General features: G+C 37.6%; 1 protein-coding gene across 1 annotated transcript in view; it reads right to left on the reverse strand.

Moving 5' to 3' along the window:
• Positions 1–1,577: 1,577 nt before the first annotated feature.
• LOC145985163 (uncharacterized) overlaps positions 1,578–17,480 on the reverse strand; it is a 101,294-nt gene continuing 85,391 nt past the window's right edge. The window contains exons 2-3 of the mRNA XM_083118855.1: positions 11,115–11,201; positions 1,578–1,766 (exon numbers count right to left, since the gene is read on the reverse strand). Coding sequence (XP_082974981.1) covers positions 1,578–1,766; positions 11,115–11,201 — 276 coding nt within the window. The remainder of the gene's footprint in view (positions 1,767–11,114; positions 11,202–17,480) is intronic.

Below are 17,480 nucleotides of genomic sequence, written 5' to 3' on the forward strand. Positions count from 1 at the left end.
CTCCTTGGCGGGAGTTTGGAATTAATTTGAGTACCGCTGTGATATTGTTCGTTCTGGTGGAGGACATATTGAACATCTTCAGATATTCGTAAGTAAGTGTCAAAACTTTCAGAGTTGTACTACTACTACTATTTTTCAAATATAACTGTTTGAAATGCGTATATTATTTTTGAATCATCCTGTATTTAATGCACTTTTGCCATGTATCCTGTGTGATATCTCTTTCCAAAGGATCGGCAGTGCTGCAGTCAATAGGATAACTGACCACCGGAACATGGGTTATGCTCAAATCATAGGGTACTTGGTAAAGACGGCCGGATCGTGGTGCTGACTGCCATGGACGCCCAGAAAGGGGGGGGGGAGGCTCCTCTGAAAAATGAAAGTCAACCGAAAATTATATATTTCACACATATAATTTCATTTCAGCCATAATAATATATGTTAATTATTGCATGAACATGATAAATTCAAATTGAAGCAATTTTTTTTGAGGGGACAATACTATTATGGGGGAAAATGTGCCTTGTTTGCCCCCGTGAAAAAAACCTTGATTGCCCCTCCATGGAAAAAATGATGCTCCATGACTATGCTAACTGCAGGCTCCTACATCTGAACAAACCCCTTGTCCGCCTTTGTGGCTCAGTGAAATACATAGAAAATAGCCTTTACGTGTAAATATGTAAAAGAGACTAAGCGCACGATCATGAAATTAGGCGCGTGGCAGAAATTCGCGCTGTTGCCACGTCGGAGCACAACCCCGGGTGTTTCATTAAGGAAATGAAAGATTTCGTTGTAGAGTTGGTCTTTGTAATGCATGAGATACAAACTGACAGTATTTGCTCGAAAGGTCCGGGATTGCACAAAAGTGCCACGGAGAGAGGTCGGTCTGATCTCGAACTTGGCAACGAAGCCCGGTTGACGTTGTCACACAGTGCGCGGGAGCCAGCGACTTTTGTCCCTCTCTCGCTTTGCTTTTCCCATACGTGGCACCAGCGCAATTCTGCCCAGCAGCGAATTTTCATGGCCGTGCGTTTAGTAGGGTATGGACGGGGCAAACGGACACCCTAAGCACAATTTTCAAAATAAATCTGAAACATTTTATTGAAAACTGAAAACAACTATTGGCATGGAAGGTGTGAACGTTCAGTTAACACATGATAGCACATAGTATGTAAAGAAATGAAGATCTGTCTCAAAATAGTCTAATCAATTCCCGGATGCGGCAGTGTCGGGGCAGACGGACATTTGATCGGGGCAGATGGACACGTGATGATTTATGAACTATCATCACTCTCGCAATAACAACACACAAAATATGGGTAATTTCCGTTTGCAACACAATTTACATGGAACCAGAGAGAACACACTAAGCACTGCGCCCAATTTTGACCCTGCTTGCACAGATCTTTGCATACACGGCACTCATCACTTGTGGCGCATTTAAACTCTTTGATTTTTTGCTGCAGCTTTCAGTTTTTCCTCGTTGAGGCAAGCGATGAAGGAAGGATCCGTTAATACATGTGATTGCCCAGTTTTGCGTTTCCTGCTGCCGGTCCCAGAAGTTGTTGGCAAAGGGTTTAGCTCCTCAAAACTTCCACGAGATGACAATCCTCTTCTATTGCTGTAGGCTCTGATGATCGCTCATCTTGAACATGGACAGTTGCAGGAACAAAGACATGCCCAGGCAGTCGTTGTGGATTAACGGGATATATTCCACAAGCATTGAACCCATTTACAGCATTGTTCGTTTTCGATGTCTCACCATCCTGTAACAAGGGCACATTGTATTAGAAACACAAACATTTGAAAGGTTTAAAATGCATTACATACAATTCACACTTGCCATTTCCATTACTGAGTCAAGTATACATTAGTATCTCAATCAAAAAGTACATAACAATAGTTAAATGGAATACAATTCGTCTATGTCAGTTTGCCCCACTTGTAACCTTTGACCTTACATTCCAAAAAAGTCCACCAGATGGCAGCACAATGTTGGCAACATGTGTGTATCTATAAAGGAATCACTGCCTTCACCACAATTCAAATCACAACTTCGGCGGGACCATAGTAATGTATGCAATCCTTGTGTTCGCAACACATTTTTTTAGTATTCAAGGTTTTGCACGTACATTTTCTGCTTACCTGGTCAGGTTTTTATGCTGGATTCGCGTTTCTTCTTTACGGTTTCTTCCGATGCTCAACACAACTGCTCGAAAACGTTCAGGTTCGTACACAACTCCAACTGCTGCACTGTTGCTAACTTCAAACCGAATATATTCGTACTTTGCTTAGGGGATGTCCGTTTGCTCCAGTGTGCGTTTGCCCCGTCCTTCTAAACGATCCCTGGTTCAATTCCCAGTGCAGGCACATTGCACAGTGGTTCGTATCACATTTTAAATTGTAGGCCCAGTCCCGTTTAGCCAATGAACGGAAAATAGGCCCGAGACAAACTTTTGCAATCTGGGGAGGGGGGGATAAAGCCGGCCGGAGCATGGTGCAGATCATATCATCTCCAAAATGGCCGAGATCGAGAATGTGTTGGGCCCTACACCGACATCACCTAAATGCGCCTTCATGGCACGGTGCTACATGCACAGAGAACTTTACCGTACCTTTAGCTCAAATCTAAGATAGAATAATGATATTATATAAAACACTTCGTCATTATTAAATGGTCATGTGATATTCAGCTACATTGCTTCAAGAAATTTTATCCTAGATAGTTCTGCATGCGGTCCTGTCAAGTTAATATTTAAATTATTTCCCACTATAATCACAGCTTAGCTTTCTCATATATGGGTAAGAACTTGCAATTCCTTATTCAACTCTTTTCTTTATGGCAATAAGTTCCTCATTGACGAAAACTCGAAGTTTCACGGCTTGCAATTTGTAGAAACAGTTACAATATTAATGAATTACATGACTATGGCCAATTTTATTCAGTATCATTTTCGGTAGGAATGAAATGTGAAATATTAATTTTAAGGTTAAGTTTTGAGAGTTATGGCATTTTAACTGGTTTCATCGAATTAGGCGCTTAGGAAAACGAAGGGAAAGATAACTTGCATTAGTGCGACGGTATTTTAAAATCTCCATTTTGGAACATCATCGCCATTTTGTGTGTCTATGTTGTGTTCCCAGCGACACAAATGCAATAATTTTCACTATATATATATATATATATATATCGTAACAATTTTAATGTTCTTGTATACAAACCTCTTAACACAAGTGAACTACTGCTGGCCTCTGTGATGTAGCAGTTAGCGTTCTACCAAGTGAAGGATCTAGGGCCCAATCCTCTGTGAAAGCAAGGTCGTACCAATTCCTTTGCTCTCATTGGATCGGCGAGATTGGTATAAAGCAGTGGCAGTGGCGGCGATTGAATTCCAAAACCAGAGGTAAGGTGCCAAAACTGAAGGGAGTGGGGGAAGACAGTATATTTCCCTTTGTAGATAAGGTTTAGCATAGTGCGGGGGCAACTACTCCCCCGTGCCCCCTAATCGCCGCCACTGAGCAGTGGCGTTGCCAGGGTGTATTTTAGGGAGGGGACCAAGGAGAGCACTCATCCCTCCTCACCTCACATATTTTCAGGTTCCTTAAAATGTAGAAGTTAATGGTCTTTTTGTTAACCTCCTTGGACCTAAGATTCCTGTTATCACCCCCTCCCCCCGCCAGGCATCTCCTGTTAGGTGGACTCCACAGAGTGAACAATTTTCAAGAGGACTCTGCTTCGGAGCTTTTACGGTATTTCTCTCTTTTATCACTTTCTCTCCCCCCCCCCTTTGCACTGTTTTTGTATTTATTTGTTTCTCTGTTTCGTTATTTTTCTCTTATCCTGTGTTTCTCTTCGTTTTCCATCCCTTGATTCTATCTTTCTCTTTGTCCTCTTTCCTTTGCATCACTTTTTATATTCCCAACATTTTGTTTCTGTTACTTAAAGTGACTGAAAATTTTACGCATTGGTTATTTGAGTAGGCTCACAGGCGTAACTGTGGGAGGGGACAAGGAGTGCACTCGTCCCCAGGGTTATTAAACGTCCAGGAACCCATACATTCCAATGTGTTCTATTGGGTTCCGTAATAGGACCTGACATTTTCTCTCACACAATTTAAATTCGGTCCAAGTTGCGTATTGTTTCATTTCAATATCGAACTTGGACCGTATTTAAATTGATCCGGAGAAAAGGTTCCGGGACCGAAGTGAAATAAAAAATGTTCTTTACGGTCCAGAACCCATTTACGCTTGCTGATTTGCTCTCCTGGAACGGAATTAAATTTACAATTTCTGGATCTTAAACAACCCTGCTCGACCCCTCTCACATGTGAGAGTTCTAGGATTATTTCACGGTGGGTTAGCACCCACTGGTGGCGCCACCCCTGGCATAGATTGGTAGAAAAACTAATCAAAATTACCCCAAATACAAATAAAAAGTCAGTCAACTGGTCACTCAACTGTCCACACATACGATGATGTTAGCCAATGACCTGGAGATATGGAAATCCGGGCATGGACCTGATACAGTATTGTTTCCTTCTGTTGTCCCTGCAGTAATAATGATTTTCTACCATTCGCTACATGAAAGGGGAAAGGGACACATGTATTGGACGAAACGTTTAGGAAAGCTTGAACATTAACCTGTCCTGTAATTTGTGGTGAGATGCTGTTAGTTATATTTTCCATGCTTATTTCGCTAAAGTGCACTTAAGGTGCATCATTTCATTTTCATAAATAATGCACGCAATGTAGAAGCATTGCCTTCGTGAAAAGCTTCCTAGACTTTCGTTCGATGTGAGGAGCTCATTTCACTTCAATGGTTAAAAGGAAAAATACCTGGCTTAGCTTTCACGTACTGTGCCTTAAATAAAAATAAATCTCGTTCCACAACAGTTCTTTGAGAGCCAAGACAGGCCAATGACTTTTCATATGGTGGGTGACATGTGGTCAAGAATCTGGATCAAGGGAAAGAAATTTCTTTCATTTCAAGTTACAAAAAAAGAAAAAAAGAAACAAAAAGTGGAACATATAGGAACCAGGTTATAGTATTTTCCTTCTACCATTTTAATACACAGAATACATGAAATGGTTTCACAGTTTGGAACATACAAGAAATGAGTTTTATGTGAGATATCACACAACATAAACTTTATGACTAAAATGTCTCCCTAATTTTTAAAGCTTTTTATTGAACAAGATGTGTAAAAGTTAATAACAATATAAAATAACTGTGCATTTCAGCACGCTAACTGTATGAAATGTAATAATAATAATAATAATAATAACGAGAAACTGTTGTCCTGGGTATTCATTTATCTAGCGGATCGAGTAGTAAATTCTCCCCAAGGATGTAATAATAATAATAAATTTTGAATAAAATCGGTTTATATTTATTATTTTATAATATTTGTTTTTGTATAATAAGCATAACAATGACAGTAATTATTATTGTTGTTATTTTCACTTCAAGTTTTATAAATAGCCTCGCCCCACCCCACCCCACCTCAAATCTGGCGACGCCTATGACCTGGATTCGGTACTACTTTACTATACCGGAGACACCTATCAATGATTTATTTCGCAATTTTTTACATTGATAACGTACTATTCTGTTTGTTTGTTTGAGTTAGTGTTTTAAGTCCACTTTATGCACAGTAAGGCTAATTGGGACTGGACCTACAGTTTAAAGTGGGATCCGAACCACTATGTGCCTCCACCGGGTATCGAACCCTGGACTCCTTGATTACAAGGCGACGACGCTACCATCGGGGAGGCCCCGTACTATTCTGCGTTGCAGAGCATTTCTTTAGGTGAAATAATGGATTTCTAACGAAAATAATGCCCATTTCTTACATACGATAGCCCCACGAACCATCACGGGGACGAGGTATGCCTACTAGGTTAGGTTAGGCCTGTTAGGTTAGGTTCCATCAGCACTCCTTTCGTTCAATTTAGCATATGCGGACAACATCGGAATTACAAATTCCACGGCATCTTCCACACCCGGCAACAACTTCACGACGTATCCTCAACACATCATGTTGTAGCAGCAGGAATAGCGCGTATTGTGCTCTCGTGCAGAAAGCAAATGGCGGCAGCAGCAATAGCACGTCGGAAATAGATTTTCGTAGAGAACCACATGCATTCGCATTAAAATGGATCAAAACTACATTCCCGAACATCAACAACGCTACAGAAAATGATTTGTGTAAGTACTTTCTCCTGTAAATTTGAAGAAATCCGTCTCCGGTATAGTAAAGTGTTACCCTGGATTCCTAGACCATCCTGTTGCTTTCAAGTAGCTCCCCAGTTGCCTTCACGATGCTAGATCAACATCGAAATTTTGAAGCTCTCGTCGTGCATTGATTCTTCGTTATTTACCATCTCGTATCATGTTCCTTTCATAACACAAAGTTCTTCTGAAACTCACATAAATACCAACAGATGACACTACTGCGTAATTTTACTGGAAAACTTCAAACTTTATGTATTAAACGATTCTTTAGCAGTTACAGCTCAGAGATTAATGTACATTTAATAAGACTTAATGGTATGGAATGCATATGACATAAAAATTATAAGAATATACTCTTGTAGTTAGTCTTGTATGAGGATATTAAACTAACATTTTTTTTTTAATATTTTAATCTTACATTAAAGACGTTTCAACATATATACATACAATAGATGAACAACTCATGTAGACCCCGGATTTTTATGTAATATCAAAGTACAAAATATGTACATAAATATGTAACAACAATAATTGATAAAATATGTACGTAAATATGTATTGTCAAAAGGATATGTAGCATGAAAGAATATGTAATATTAATAATTATCGAGTATCCAAGCAATTTCAAGAATTCTGCTAGATATTTATTTTATTTGAATTTTATAGTTCCCGGTTATTTTTACAACCTGTCTTTCGACTTGGGAGTTAATTTTAGGTGACCGTAGCACCATGCATCTCATTGATTAGAAAATATGACACCACATGAGCACATGAGATACAAATTTTCTTCATGTTTCAGAGATCGAAAATATGAGGAAAAGAATAAAGATAGGAAAAATACCAAAATATGTTGTTTTATGTATAGCAAATTAGCAAATATGTAAAATATGTAATACCCTGACAAATATGTAAAAATATGTAACATTAAACTTTAGCAAAATCGTGTCAGTTATGCAATTCTTTGTCATTTTTCTGTTCAAGGTATGTATCTAGAAAGGAATAGAATATGTAATTAAATACAATACTTAACTGTAAAACAAAAGCAAGTGGCCATATTTGGAAGATATCTACCGAAGGAAGAGAAAGAGTTGAAAAAATCATCCTTTTCTTGTTTGTTTTGTTTATGTGACACACCCAGCACTTCCACTGTTGTCACCTGTGATTACACTGGCCAAAAAATTCATGATCTTATCACTTAATAATAGCCAAATTAATAACAACTTGACTTTCTTTAAGGTCAACACCTTTCTTAGGTAATCCCATATGCCAGTTCAAATTAATTATTTTTAAATTTCTTGAATAACTGTTTCATAGTCCTATTTTCATATTTCAAATGGCATCAAACTAGTTTGAAACATTTAAACATTTGCACTACCGGTTCATTATTAAAAACAAACACTAATTCCCAGTTTCATGTTAATATTTGTGAAAACATTTTTCTCAGTTTACAGAATTTATACTTTGCATTTGTAAATTCACCAAAATTCATAATTCTACTTACAGAATTACTCTGGGAAGACGGCCACAGACTTCAAGCTGCATCCAGTACACAATATTTTCAACAACCCACAATGTATGTCAGGTAAGTGTTTTAGACTTTGTAGACCTATTATACATTATATATTTACTGTAAAATGTACATTCTAACTTCTGCAATGATCCAGTAGGAGAAGCATCTGAAATAAGCAATGATTATCACAAAACCTTCACAAATGGTAGAGATTATGAATGTGGGGTTTCTTATCATCACCCCCATTATGCTTTCAAGACACGATGTCACAATGTTACCTATACTTTTAACCTCTGTCACAGAAACAAGAATAAGGATAAGACTGTTTCTAGTATAACTTCACATAAAAAAAATCATCTGTAAAGAGATTACGAAAATAATGGAAAGCCTCTACATATGGAATAGTATTCCATATTATGAATCTGGCCATGTTTACATTACATTAGGGAAAGGAACAACATCAAAAACAACTAGCCTCCGATAATCCACCAACCACAAATTACACAAAAGAATGTCTCTCGTCTGTTCCACACGTTCCATAACAGGCTGGATATCTATGCACTACTATATACAGGTTGGTCATTATTTCCTGCTCCCACCACTAGATTATAGAGTCATACAGAAGAGATATCCTGCTATTCCGCATTACAAACCTATTCCATATTTATGTACTTTCCTCTCTGTTTCTAATATAGGCTATATAGACACACACACACACAGAACTTCCTCTTTTCCCCACTGAAGTACCGGCATCTTTTTACAAGTGAGAATATAACTAACAACTAGACCCTGGATTTTTATGTAATATCAAAGTACAAGATATGTACATAAATATGTAACATAATTGATAAAATATGTATCTAAATATGTATATATCAAAAGGATAGGTAGCTAAATATCATAGAATATATAATATTAATAATAATCGAATATCCAAGCTATTTCAAGATTCTGCTAGATATTTATTTTATTTGAACATATTCAACATAATTTTAAGGACATAAGTTGTTCAAATTGAAATTTGCATCAAATTTATCAACGGAAAAAAGCACAGCAACGTGTACATATTTAAGAAACCAATTTTGTCAACTGTTAATTACTTTTCACACAAATTATTGTAGAATATGTAAATATGTAAGATAGCTCTTTGTAACTTTCGAACTATATTGTAAAAAGAAAGCGTCTACATAAAGAACAATCAAATGAAAGTACATAGCTACTTTTGTACTATTTGTACAAGGGAACATATTGTGTAACTCGCTACGTCCAGGAAAGTAGCTTTCTTGTCCACCGATGCCAAGTTTCTAGGTGCTTTGCCTAAATCTAAAAAGCGAAACGGAAATATGTAACCAGAAAAAGAGTGGGGGAGAAACTCCAGCATCTTTCGATAAATAACAGGTCCCCCCTTTTTTATTCAGCCTGTCTTTCTACACTTGGCACTCAATTTTAGGTGACCGTAAGCACTATGCATCTTATTGTTTAGATAATAAGACATCACATGAGATACAAATTTTTCTTCATCATGTTTCAGAGATTGAAAATACAGAAAAAGGATCAAGATAGGAAAACAAATACCGAAATATGTTGTTTTATGTAAAGTAAAGTAGCAAATATGTAAAATATGTAAAATCCTTGCAAATATGTAAAAATATGTAACAAAACTTATGCAAAATCACGTCAGTTTTATAATTCGTTGACATTTTCCTTTTCAAGGTATCTATCTAGAAAGGAATAGAATAGGACTTTATTTTAACAAAATAATTTTGTGTGGAACTACATGGATGCACAAATCACAATATTTTGAGTGGTTGTTACTGTATAACGAACACAATAATAATAACAAACCAATTTGAAGAGTACTGGAATTTTTTTTCCCATGAAAAATACAGTGTGTGTGTGTGTGTGTGTGTGTGTGTATGTGTATTATGTATGTATGTATGTGTACATATGAAATTTGTAACCCCAAATCAAAAAGGTTCCCGCCTCTATGTCCATATATGCACTACCTCTGACATCTTAACAATGCATTGAAACGGAAAATATTAGCAAGAAAACAAGGAACGAAGGCATATTAGTTGTTTTATACATTTATTTCTCCCCTCGGCGTTCAGGCAGGACGAATCAAGAGCTTGAAAATGGCTGCTTGTTTAGCGAAATGATTGCCAATTTCTTACCGTTGCGGTCGAAGCCTTCGCGCCATATCTGTTACGGTTCTGTAAGCCGGTCGAGCAATGCCAGTTACCCGTTGTAATGATCCGTGAAAATTCGCTCCATTTTTGTTGCCCAACATTCGGAACTCTCGATCGCATTTGTCATCATGTAGTAAATGCGACTGTGATTTCTTGGTACGCGATTGAAGTGAAAATGACACACAAGATCTATCTTATTGAACGAAGTTTGCCATGTCTATCATTTGAATGACAATGTAACTTGGAATATAGAGTGTTTTTATATCGATAAGATGATTGCAGCTGTACTATCAACGGTAAATTTGGTTGAGAATTGTACAGTACGTGTACCATTATGTAAATAACTACGGGGCCCCCCGATGACCTAGTGGTTACGTCGTCGCCTTGAAATCAAGGTGTCCCGGGTTCAATACCTGGTGGATTCACATTGCACAGTGGTTCAGATCCCACTTGATGCTGTAGGTCCAGTCCCGATTAGGCTATCTGTGCATAAAGTGGACTTAAAACATCAATTCAATTCAAACTACTACGGCATTTTAGGTTAGGTTACAAATTCCTGTTGTATTTTCGTAAAGACCATTTCGTAAATGGCAAAACTGTCCCATTGACTCTCCTCGTTCTGTTAATAGAAATATGAGAAATTATGATACAATTTGTACTGAATCTAGCTAATCTGTAGTTAAGAACACTAAAATTTGTATAAAGACAGCTATCCTACCAAAGAACATAACGTAAAAAAATAATTAATTGGTATTTATTGAATGCCGAAAAGATGGTTAGGTCCAGCTGATGGTCCCTACCACACACATACACCCAGAAATACCAGAAATTCTTACCTTGTCACTGTTGTTGAAATATTAGAAAGTAATAGGAAATTTTAGGAATGATAGAAAAAAATAACCATTGAAAACTACATATCAAATTTAATAGTGAATAGAACCAAGATTTACAGCATGAAAGAGCACATGTAGATATTGAAAACACATTTTCCATAATTTTACAATAAATATATCTGTGAAATAATCACTAAACAGTTCTTTATTTGTAACACGTTCTACATACAAAACATTCACTAATATCATGTCCAGAATCTCTTGATTACCAGGCAAGAGGACTAAACCAATCAGCTACATGAGAATTCAAGATAAGCTTGGACTATCATAAGACTATCTGTTCGTACCTTCACTTCAATTGTGGTTGGCCGTCTCGCAATTGAGACATAATTGCAGTGTGCAGCCTCTGCCTGTAATTTTCCCCTGGATCGAACCTGAAAACAAGATAGTTCATAGATAATAGAACAATACAATAGCTAAAATTACACGGTAATCGTAAGTTAGCATCAACACCAAATACAGACATTTGTTTTTCAGCAGTATTACACAATAATGACTCGCTTCTTTATCACAGTGTTATATCTTTGTCCGTTTCTGTAGAGCGCCAGCTATTAAAATCTCTTTAGCCACCGAAAGTATTTGCAGACATTTTGTGTTTTGTTGATTAATGTTGCATTAATGAGACGAGGCGAAAAAATTAAAATATATATCTCGGAACATATTGCATTTCTTTCCCGAAGAAAGGTGAGAAGTGATAATTATAATGAAAAGTACTGTTTATGTTTAATTAACACATGTGAAGATGTATGCTTTGTTTGTATTTGGGGGGACGCTAGTTGAAATATTTCTTCCGCGTTTCAACAGTAACAAGTGTGTTTTCCTGAGTTTAGTCACGGTAGATTTAAAGTCATACATCTTAAAACGCGTTTACACCGATGAAATGTAATACCAGGACAGTTGCTTCTGCTATGGAAATTTCGCAGCTCACAAATTATATTCTAAAATAAGATAATTAGAGATAAAATTGTCATCGTGCTCATGTAATTGATAACGTCTTCCCTTATAAGCGCATTATATCTCAAGGGCCAACCTCCGTGATGGAGTGGTTATTACGGGAGCTTCGACGCCAGGGGCTCCGGGTTCGAATCCCTACCTGGGCATGGGCGTTCTTTATGAGTGTCCCTTCATCAATTTTATCATATTATCACTCATTCTCATCTCCACAAATAGTCAAAAGTGGCAGGAAAGCGTTGATTTTTTTTTCTTCAGAATTTTCTTATTTAGAAAATATAATTTAATGTAATAGGCTAATGTTCCAAGTTTGAGAGAAGTGTTATATTTAATTATAGATGGTTAACTGTATCTTTCTATTTTGGTTATTTCATGTCGGTTATAGACAGACCTTTTAATTTCATCGCGACCATGAAGAGAGACGACGATTTGTTGATACACTTACCCAGTGTTTGAACTTAGGACCTCGTACACTGTTACGCTGACTTCTCTCCCAGGGAAGGTACCAATTGTAAAAATCAGCATTCCCAGATTGAGAAAAAATTTAACGAGCACTCCAAAAATTTTTCGCGATTTTTTTTTTTTATATATTTGTACATGCCAAAAGAAACGGATGCATTTTATTGAGCTTTTTTTTTTGCATGGTTCACGAAATTTTAAGGTTAAGAACATCTTCCTCCATAAATTTAGAAGGAAGCCAAAGATTTCTGTGTTAATTATAATGGAAATAATATACTTTTTGTACAAAAGTTAATATAAATAAGACTATTGCCTCAAACCGTATAGTGTTGTTGTCATATAAGCCTATGTACAGAAATAATATGTGGGCATCATCTTACTACAGTCAAGAGATGATAAAATTTTAATAGTTATAATTTAATTGTTATTCTTGGTTTATTACAAATAAACATTTTCTTTCAAATTTTCAATAATACGAATGTAAAAGTCACTAGCACCATCTAACGGTTGGATGGAAACTTTATAGTGTATACTATCAAACCTGGTGAAGCAACAGGCTTTCGCATAGCCGACATGAAACTAGTAAAATTATGTAGTAAATGTCATCCAATTACATTGGGGAGTGTATTCTTATCATGCATTTTGTGTTCATATTGTAAAATATTGAAGCAAAAACATCGGGCAATAGTTTTTATTTCATGTTGTGTCTGATGAAGGGAAAGCAACATGACAGGAAATTGCCATTTTTGTACTCCATTGTGTTCAGTTGTCTGACATTTTTTTTCTATCAGCATAGTGCATGCAACACTAGAGCATAGATTTCGTTTTCGTTTCGTGGATAAATTCACGTTCTACAGTCGTTACGTCATCACGAAGATGAATGGTTTCAAAATACTCACAAAAGTATTGTAAAATTCTTTGGAGTTTTCACTGCATTCAGATTTCAAATATTAAAGTAAAGAGTTCATTGGAGTAGTATCTCGTAAAGTACTTGAGGTGCAAAAATAAAATTTGCTGCGTTGAAGGCTGCGAAAACATAATATTAGTGCAGTGTAAATCATCTCCAATGGTCCGTCTGATTACAAAATCAACAATATGGCATCATAGCGAACATGAACCATATCGTGTTGACGGTACATTCGCTTCATGAAAGCAATAACTAAATCCACAGCTGTTTCAAATCATGTACCTTTCTTGCGTAATAATATATTCGGCACCCTTAAGGGCGATTCGCTGCCCGTGCGTCTTGCGAGAGGGTAAAGGGTTCTTTTTCTTTTTTACGTTTCGGATGTCCAAAAGAATGGGTTGCTGAACACTTGTGGCCGAGGCCATCAGCAGCGTGCAGGAAGAACCAACCAACAAAGGTATTCCAAACAGAGAGGAGGCTGACTCTTTGACTTTCATAGGCCGCCGGATACGGACCAATGGGAAAACAGGATGACGTGAGATCGGAGCGTCTTCACGATTGGTACATGGAACATCGTCTCTTCTTTATCTTCTCCTCCTCTGCTTTTTTTTCATCTTCCCTCCCCTCCCCCTTCCCCCTCCTCATCTCCATCCCATGAAACCACCCAACCCTTTCCCAGAAAACCTCTCTCTCTCTTCCTATAAACCATCCTCCATTATTACCGAGGCACTTAATTTTAATGCGAGTTCGATTTTTCTTTTGTTGGTCTATCCTGGCCGGATCATCGTGCGGTGGTGATGTGTGACGGTGTGCCCCCAGCCCCCCCTTCGTCCCCGCAGGTTTTCCAATCATCTTATCTGACTCTTATCTCTCTTCCTAATCTGAAAGGCTCGCTCAGTTGTGCAGGCTTGGTTCGCCATTGTCTTCTTTAAAAGAAGAAGAAGAAAAGAGGAAAGATGGACCATCACGTTGGACGGAGGTCTTTGTAGAATCCCGGTTTGACAATTCGTCACGGTACGCTGCTCTCTCTCTCTCTCCTCTATGGCCTGTCTACCTCCCTCCCTCTCGCTCTCCTTGCCTCGTGTGTCTTGTTCTTTTTGTTATTTCTGCCCGGACAGGTTTGCAACCACATACACGTGTCGCGAGGTGCGTTTACGACTGTTTTAAACGTGTGCAAAGCAAACATTTTCTTCCGCTTCGATTGCTTTGGCCTTTTTCTTTTCTTGACCTGTCCAAATCTCGTTTAGAAAGACTATCTTGTGCATTAAACTCTCATAGTTACGCACTTTGTTGTCTCGTCTAATCCACTCAACTTCAATAAATTGCTCCGCCCCTGTTGTCGACAAAAGATGTCATTTACATTGCGTCCTATGCCTGTACTGTACGTTCGGTCTCACTGTGTACAGTTGTGGCTTGTAACAATTCCAATGAGAGTCAATTGTATTGTTACAACCCAGTAGTGTCCGTGGCTGTACAAGGCCTTCCAGATAGCATAGTGGTAACATCGTGTCCTTGTAGCCTACAAAGGCGCCCGCAGGATTTCTTCTGAGCGGGGGCAGTCTTAGAAACTATTATCATCATCATCATCATCATCGTTATTACTGCTGTTAATGTTGCTATTATTTTTATGGTTGTTGTTCTTATTATTATCATTACAACTACTTATGTTTTTTTTAATTACATACATTTGTAAGCTCCATATTCTGTGTATATATATACAATTTGCATAACTGTATAGAGAGATAATCAGTGTAAAATAGACTGTAAGCTTAAATATAACCCTAGTTCAACTATTAATAATAATAATAGTTGCTGTAACTTACTTCCTGTAAGTCACAGAAAACAATATTTTTTTAAATAAAATATTGCTACAATTTCACCGTTCGAATTACATTAACTCTCTCTAGAAATCTCAGGGGGGGCAAGTGCCCCCCATCCCCTCCCTGCGGACGCCCTTGGTAGCCAAAGGGTCTCGGGTTCGATACACGGTCGGTGGAAGTACATAATACTTCGGAAAACTGAACTCAATTTGTGAACAGGATTTCTTTTTCCACTTTTCGGGATGTAAGGGAAACACCCAAATGTCAAGCCCCCTTGCACGTATAGTACACCCTGGGCCACAGTTCGCAGACTAGCAAGGCTCTGGCGTCTGGACTCGTGTTGTGTCCTGTCCATGTATGTTTGTGTTTGTCCTCTGATCAAATTCGTCATTCACCATTGATTCTCATTTTCGCGATTAGGGAAGAGTGGCAGAAAAGCTATGTACGAGAATGAAACAAATTAATCTCTCTACTTTTCATGCTGTGTATAAATTTTTCTCTAAAGAGTGTAGCGGTAACTGTTTACCTCTTTTGCCTGTTTTTTTCTGCTTCACGTGTTCACCTTTGTTCTATGGAAGCAAAGGAAAAAGTCAAATAAGTGTTAGAAAGATGAAGTTTGGGAAGAGATGCAATTAAGAATGAGAGAGAGAGAGAATGAGAAAGAAAACCAGTGAAAGTAAAAAATGGAAAGAATGTGGAATGAAAGCGGGAAAGAGAGAAGATGAAATGGTGATAGAAAGAGAGAGAGACGAGAAAGAGGGGAAAGAGAGAGAGAGAGAGAGAGAGAGAGAGAGAAGGGAAGACGTACACTATTATTAACGTCAAGGAAATTCCTATTTATATGTAGGCCTATGTGTTCAGCTGTATTTATCAGTACTGAATTGATTAGGGCGAGAACGAGACGTTAGCTTAGCTGGACATGTAATATTTTTCTTTTTATCTAAGGTTCGATACCCGGTGAAGGCATATAGTGGTTCGGATCCCACTTTAAACTGTAGGTCCTGTCCCGGTTAGCCTTTCTGTGCATAAAGTGTACTTTACAAACTTTCTCTAAGGTCCTAAGAGTAAGTGTACGATATCTCATTGGAATACATGTTAGTTAACTGTTAGTAAAGTACTTTTTCTTTCCTTTTGCGTGAACTTCCATTTCAAAATGACGCATATCTCTCTCTCTCTCTCTCTCTCTCTCTCTCTCTCATAGCTCTCTTTTATCTTTCTTTCTCTCTCTCTCTTTCGCCTCTCTTCCAACGGAGGAGACAGAAAATAATGAAAGATAAGAATGAGAAAATAATGAAGGAATAACGAGAGGGAGGGAAGTGACATTTAATATTTTTAGTTTTAAAAAATAATTGATGTTCCGTATATCGCCATGTCCAATCATCTACGTCGTCGCGATTAGCCAAAAATGGCAGAAATGCGACATAACAAAAAATACAAATTCAACATTTGCACGTCGCAAAACCTGAACAAATTGATTCTACTCGTCTCGGAACGACGAGATACTTCAAAATGAGTTTATGCTCTGGTAATTGTAATTATATGGTAATATTAAGTGGCATTAGTTCACGTCGCGTCGTGCGGTACTCGATGATGTCTTAATTATTTCCCCGTGTTCTACTGGCGGATGGAAGATGGTAATTATATCGGTTTACCACCTATTGTGGATGCTCCCACAGCGTCACTATTGCAAAATGTAGTAAACTCCGAAGACCTGCATAAACGATTACCAGCGTAAAGTTGAAATCGCAAGTCTTAGGTACGTGCAGACATGTTCGATCTCTCATTAACTAACTAACTAACTCTTTAGCCTTCTTAAACCCGAAGGTTCATGACTGCAGCAACACAAGCCTTCCATCTGTCCCTATCCTGAGCAAGATCTATATACTCTTTTCCATCCCTACCGATTTCCTTTAGGTCCATCTCAACATTATCCCTCCATCTTTGTCTTGGCTTTCCTACAGGTCTCTTACCATCAGGTTTCCCAACAAGAATCCTGTAAACTCTTATTTCCTCTCCCATTCGTGCCACATGGCCTGCCCACCTAAGTCTTCTTGATTTAATTATTCTAATAATATCTGGACATGAATACAAATTATGTAGTTCTAAATTATGTAACCTTCTCCACTCACCTGTCTCCTCATCCCTTTTAGGTCCAAGTATTTTCCTAATGATCTTATTTTCAAATACTCTCAATTTATGTTCCTCTTTCAAAGTAAGGGACGAAGTTTCGCATCCATATAATAGTACAGGCACAATTACTGTTTTGTATATTTTAACTTTTAGTTTCTTAGATACTCGTATTATACGAGAAGACAAAAGTTTATGAAGAGAAAAGTAACATGCATTTCCTGAATTAAGCCTGCTTTTCATTTCCTCTTTAATATCATTTTCATTTGTTACTATTACTCCTAAGTACTTGAATTTGGAAACTTGTTCAAATGAGTTGTTATCAATAATCTCTGATTACAGTACCGAATTCACAATTGTGTCTAGTTACAGAACTGAGTTGTTTATGG

This window comes from Lepisma saccharinum, chromosome 1 (assembly GCF_977018435.1).
Source record: "Lepisma saccharinum chromosome 1, izLepSacc3.1, whole genome shotgun sequence".
Lineage (NCBI taxonomy): Eukaryota > Metazoa > Arthropoda > Insecta > Zygentoma > Lepismatidae > Lepisma > Lepisma saccharinum.